This window comes from Mandrillus leucophaeus, unplaced genomic scaffold, assembly GCF_000951045.1.
Source record: "Mandrillus leucophaeus isolate KB7577 unplaced genomic scaffold, Mleu.le_1.0 Scaffold789, whole genome shotgun sequence".
Lineage (NCBI taxonomy): Eukaryota > Metazoa > Chordata > Mammalia > Primates > Cercopithecidae > Mandrillus > Mandrillus leucophaeus.
The window spans coordinates 614,618-620,995 of record NW_012108574.1 but is presented as its reverse complement, the minus strand read 5'-3'; the positions used below and the strand labels follow the sequence as shown (position 1 = coordinate 620,995).

Below are 6,378 nucleotides of genomic sequence, written 5' to 3'. Positions count from 1 at the left end.
GTCAGGAAAAGCTACAGAGAAGCTATCAGTTGAGCTAAACTGAATTTTCTAGATGGATAAGCCTTAAAGAGATTCAAATAGGTGGGTTTTCACAGCAAGGCAGATCAGTTATTGAAATTTATGTATGGCAAGTGGTTAGACACACAGGCTTCTTTACTAAATCTCAGCATTAGGAGAAAAGAACTCTTTCTGAATTTTGAACAAGAATAGCATAAGTCAAATAAAAGTAAGATGTTCTATATCATTGGATAGGTAATCGATTTGTGGTCATCACTGCTCCCAAGAAATGATACTGGTCCTGGTATGAAATAGTCTAATTAATTTTAAAAAATAATTTCAACTTTCATTTTAGATTCAGGGGTACATGTGCAGGTCCGTTACCTGAGTATATGGTGTGATGCTGAGGTTTGGGATACAAATGATCCCATCACCCAGGTAGTGAGCATAGTACCCAGTAGACAGTCTTTTAATTTTAATAAAGAGTTTCATTTATTCACTCAGTAAACTTACTGAAGCACCTTCTAGTGTTGAGCACTGTAATAGGTGCTGTATATTCATTAGTGAGCAAAACAAACAGCCCCTTCCCTCATGGGGCTTATAGTCTAGTGAAAAAATAGACATTAAGGAAATCACTACAAACACACAGAATGATAAATGCTATGAGAGAAAGTGGATTGTTAAGGGAAAGTACAACAGGGTCACCTAGTTGAGATTAAGCAAGAAGTGAACAATGATCAGAGGTTAATTAGGCAAAAAAATTAGAGGGAAGAGGCAGAGAGAAGAGATGTAGGAAACTCCAGGGCAAAATGGTTTGAACAAATTGATGAAGAGCCATAAAGCGGCTCAACTAAGAGTTGCTGCTGAGGAGGAAGGGCACACCCCTTCTCAGGTCCTGCTTCTGCCTCTTCCTTGAGTTCATGCCATATTGTAGTGGGTATCCCCCATCAACTCCAGTGACAGTGATCTCCTTGCAGGTTCCCAGACAGGCTATGCTGTTTCATGCCTTTTAAAAATTGTGGTAAAAAACATGCAACATGAAATGTACCCCCATCTGAAGTGTTCAGTACAGTATTGTTAACTATAAGCACAGTGTTGTCCAGCACAAATTTAAGCATTATGCATAACATAAGCATTAAGCATAGCATTAAGCAATAATGTTGTCCAGCACAAATGTTTGCACAAATTTTCTCACATACATGCATAAGAAGCTTACACAACTCAAAAATCAGAGCGATGTTAAAAAGGCATAGAGAAAGCTTTTATTCCCACCCCTGCCCCATCTGCACTGTTCACCTTCACTTCCTGCAAATTGTTATTAGCCTCTTGTGTATTAGTCCTCCAGTTCTTTATGTAAAGAATATACATTGTTCTGTCTTATTAAAAAAAAAAAGTAGCATGTGATGGACATTGTTATGTAGCTTGCTTTTTTACCTAACAATATGTGTTAGAGTTCACTTTATATAAAGCTGCACTGTCCAAGAAGGTCAGTAGGAGTCATATGTGGCTGTGGAGCACTTGAAATGTGGCAGGTGCAACTAAAAATGGAATTTTAAATTTTATTTAATTTAAATTTAGGTTTAAAAAATGAAAGTGAAAAATATCTTCCTATTAATCTCAACTTTCTTGTTTTAGTAGGACTACATTTCACTTTAACCATTGAAAATCCAATATCCAAATTGAGACGTGGTATAAGTGTAAAACACACACTGGATTTCAAAGATAGTACAAAAAAATGCCAACTGTCTCATTAATGTTTTACATTGTTTACAATCTAGTCATCATTTTGTTCAATGTTTTTTGATATAATTGGTTAAATAAATATTAAAACCAATTCTGCCTATTTCTCTTTTTTTAAAGTGATACTAGAAAACTTCAAATTACATATGTAGCTCAAATTCTGTTTCTTCTGGACAGTGCTGATATATAACATTTACTACTTTTTACACCTGTATAGTATTCCATTGTATAGAGTACCACAATTTACTTAACCAATCCACCTTTGATGCATATTTGAGTTGTTTCCAATCTTCTGTTAGAAAAAAAAAAAAAGGAGAAATGCTTACCCTTCTCCATGCATCACTTCATACATGTGCAGGTTGATCTGTAAAATGAATTCCCAGCATTGGGATTGCTGGGTCCAAATGTAAATGCATTTGTAATTTTGATATTGCCAAATTGCCCTCCATAAGCACTGTACCAATTTGCACTCCCACCAGCAATGTGTGTGAGTACCAGTTTCCTCATATATTGCCACTCGAAACTACAATTAACTGTATTTTTGGATGTAATAATCAACATTTCTTTTTGCTAATTCTGAGAAGGTTTTAAGAAATCATAAATGGTTTGCCTAACTTCCTTTTCCATTTGGAAAAAAAAAAAAAAAAAACCTGCTACTGATAAAATACTTAGAATTAGCATTTCAGAACTGACTTTTTTTTTTTGAGGTGGAGTCTCGCTCTGTCGCCCAGGCTTGGAGTGCAGTGGCGCGATCTCAGCTCACTGCAAGCTCCGCCTCCCGGGTTCACGCCATTCTCCTGCCTCAGCCTCCCGAGTAGCTCGGACTACAGGCACCTGCCACCACACCCGGCTAATTTTTTAATTTTTATTATTATTATTTTTTAATTAAAGCATCAAAGAAGTAACCCTCACTGTCTCCCAGGTTGTAAATTTCTGTGAAAGTTGCAACTTTCACCATACTGAGATTTAAGCACAGGGATTTTGTGAGGGTTCAAATGAACAAGGGACTACATTTTCTTCTGTTTTTTAAGAGTTGGGGATTTCTCAGATTACTCCAGCAGCCTTCCCTAGCTATGGTGGACTAACATTTAAGGGTAGACTGGCAGTTTGCATGCAGTTTTTGCGTGTTGTAAGTTAATCTCCTGGATTGGTTTTACTGTATGCTAACTCAGTGGGTTGCTTAACTGAGGAAACGCACTGACAACATAATTGGCGCTTAGAGCTGCCATAATCATCAGATAGTTCATTCCACTGACTTCATTAGTAATGGTAGATAAAGTTTATCTTTTCACTTTATGGATCTAACTGTTGTCTCTCATTTGAGACTTGTGTGCCCTCTACTGCCCTCTTTGTCTTTTTTTGTTTTTTCAGGTGGAAATGAAGTAAACATTCAGTATCCAAAAGCAAAATGCTTTAAATTTTCCATTCCTAGGAATCTGAAAATAAGATTCTTGTGAAGAGAATTCTTACTATGGAGTTAGAGATGTGCCAGATAAGTTAATAAATCAGTATAATGGAACCCTTGATTTGGGGGGATATAAAATAATATTTTGGCAAATTCTAGAGGCATTTTATATGAAATATGACTATGGACACTTAACTCTCTTTAGTATTGTATTGATTTTCAACATAAAAAGATTAAGAAAAAAAGTTGTTTTTATGTTCCTCATGCAGGAAAAGCACCAGGACATTGAGGACTTAGTATAAGGGTCATCTTTGGCAACTGGTTGTATTGAGTCATTGCTACTATGTTTGAGTTACACAATAAATAAATATACAACTTTCTAACAGGAAGTAGCTGCAGCCATAGCTATTCTTCATATTTTTGCTTCTGTTGCTAATTTTTGCCTAATTATTTTGTTTCAGGAAGGGTTTTCACTCGTTGGTAGCAAGGACTGGTTGAAGATTGTAAGACGCATGGATTGTCTGTTGTTTGGAACAACGATAAAGGCAAGATTTAAGCTAATGATCATACTCTTCTCATCTTTTATGTGTGTATGTTGGGGAGGTGTTTGAGAGCATCTCTTAGTAGGTGACATGTACTGGAAAGAATACAAATGTTTAAGAAAGGTTTGTACTATGAGTAAAACATGAAACAAGGACCGTAGAGAGGCAGAAGCCTCATTAGCAGGAAGACATTGCTAAGGAGTCAGGCTCTAATGGATTTATCAATATGCGTCTGATGGAGCTGTGCAGCCATTCTCTGTCCCCCAAGCACAAATCGGGAGGAGGTGGAGTGCATCGTTTGTCTTGCTATTTGGATGTTTAAAAAGGTGTATATTTTCAAATGATTCAGTGAATATGTATTTTCATTTTTTCTAATATTAAAAAAATTCTCTTTTACTTGCTTTCTAGCTGTATTAAGTGTAAAGAATGATCCTCATCAAAGAAACATGCATATTAATCACCTGGATCATTTTCCTTCAAAAATAACTATGAAAACCAATCTGTTAACATTCACGGAGTAGATAATATTGAAATTTAAGTGAAAGATACTAATTTTTGAGGGACTCAGACTCTGAGAGTTAGACGATTATCTAGTGGAAGGGTATTAACCTGGGGTACACAGACCCCAGAGTCTCCATAGAATTCAGGGGGTCCATGAACTTCCATGGATTTTCACTGACCTCTAATTGAAATTTATCATTTCCTTCCACTATGAATGTAGGCCAGCAGACCACAGTAGTTTTAGACCTTCTCACCAATGGAAATCACAGATACTTTCATATCACAGTTCAGTTGTTTCTGACATCTCAAATGTTTATGCTCATCACTACCTGAAAATTAAGGTGTTTATTAGTCCTACTAGATCTTTATTATCAAATACATTAATAAAGAAGCATATACATTAGTTCACAAATTAGTGCCTTAATATTGTAATAAACAAATTCAGTATAATTGGTTCCTTTGTAAACTTGTGTATTTTGTGTGATTAAAAACATTGTTCTGAGTCCACTGGTTTACCAGATTGTCACGGGGTCTGGAGCACACACTCCAAAATGTTCAAGAACCCCTGTTTTGTTTCCCATATAAGGAAAGTGACTTAGGCCAATAGCCCAGGTTATGACTAGCTATCAGAGAGCCAGGCTGCGGCTGCCTTTTGATCTTTGGACTTAGCTCCAGACCGTATCATACTGAATGGATGTATAGATCTCTGAAAAAGTTATACCATGCTATATGTTTGATATTTGAGTTTTAAATTTTTCTAAATATACATTATTACTAAAATTTTAAACTAACTACAAAGAGCAAAATAAAAATCAACCATAATTTGACCACTCAAAAATAATTATTAATATTCTGAAGCTTTTACTAAGTATATATACTGTATCAGTTAGGATTGTGTTCAGATGCATGTAAGAGAAAAATCAGCTATAATGGCCTAAAAAACCAGATTTCTTTTTTTTTCACTTAAAAGGAAATCTAGGCTGGGCATGGTGGCTCATGCCTGTAATTCTAGCACTTTGGGAGGCCAAGACGGGCAGATCACCTGAGGTCAGGAGTTCAAGACCAGCCTGTACAACATGGTGAAACCCCATCTTTACTAAAAATACAAAAATTAGCCGGGGGTGGTGGTAGGTGCCTGTAATCCCAGCTACTTGGGAGGCTGAGACGAGAGAATTGCTTGAACCTAGGAGGCAGAGGTTGTAGTGAGCCAAGATCACACCACTACACTCCAGCCCGGGTGACAGAGCGAGACTCCGTCTCCAAAAAAAAAAATCTAGAAACAGGCAGTTGCTAGCATCATCCAGCAACTCAACAGTGTCCACGTTGGTATCTCTGTAACTCTCCTGGCTGCTCCCTCTTGGGTGCAGAATGGTTGCTGCAGCTCTACTGTATTTCCATTTAAGGAAGGTCAGCATCACCTGGCCCTTTTATAAGGAAAGCATCCACTTTCCTATACAGCTCTCCACCACCCACAACCCCCAGAAGATGCCTGCTTATGTGTCATGGACCAGTGTAATATGGCTGTCCCGAACTGCAAAGATTAGGAAAATGAGCATTTGACATTTCCAGCCCCTCTTGTGGATTGGCTTGTGCTGAGTGTCAACCATATAGATAATTTATAAAATGGGGATTGTAGTACTTTGAATCCTGTTCTTTTTATCAGGAACATTATACCAAGCCATTAGTCTCTGAAAACACTCATAATGGCTTGGTAGCATGTTATTGTTTGGATGCACTAGGGTTTAACTCATCGCTAATTTTTCACTATTATAAAAATGTTCTGATCTTCATAAGGATTTATTTACAGGATTCTTTACTTAGAAGTCCCAGATGTATACACTTTTTTTTTTTTTTAATTTATAAATTTGCCCTCCCAATAGGTTGTCCCTGCTTCTACTGTACTGGTAATGTGTAAGAATGTTCATTTATCCAAATCCTTTCCAACATGGTAATACAATTTAAATTCAAAAACTAGTTTCTAATTTCACAGGCAGAAATGAGCATATTCCTTTAATTTGCATTTCTTATTAAAACTGATGAGAATGGTAATGTGACATTTGTATTTTTTCTGTGAATCACCTGTCTACTTCTTTTGCCTAGTTTTTCTCTTCAAACTATGTATAATTTGTGTAGTTGTATAATTTTATATATTTGTGTATATACCATATGTATAGATTTTTTAGACATTTAAAG

General features: G+C 36.4%; 1 protein-coding gene across 1 annotated transcript in view; it reads left to right on the top strand.

The window, feature by feature from the left end:
• Window positions 1-6,378, top strand: part of REC114 (REC114 meiotic recombination protein) — a 150,625-nt gene that overhangs the window by 127,333 nt on the left and 16,914 nt on the right. Inside the window, exon 3 of the mRNA XM_011967125.1 lies at window positions 3,604-3,687. Coding sequence (XP_011822515.1) covers window positions 3,604-3,687 — 84 coding nt within the window. The remainder of the gene's footprint in view (window positions 1-3,603; window positions 3,688-6,378) is intronic.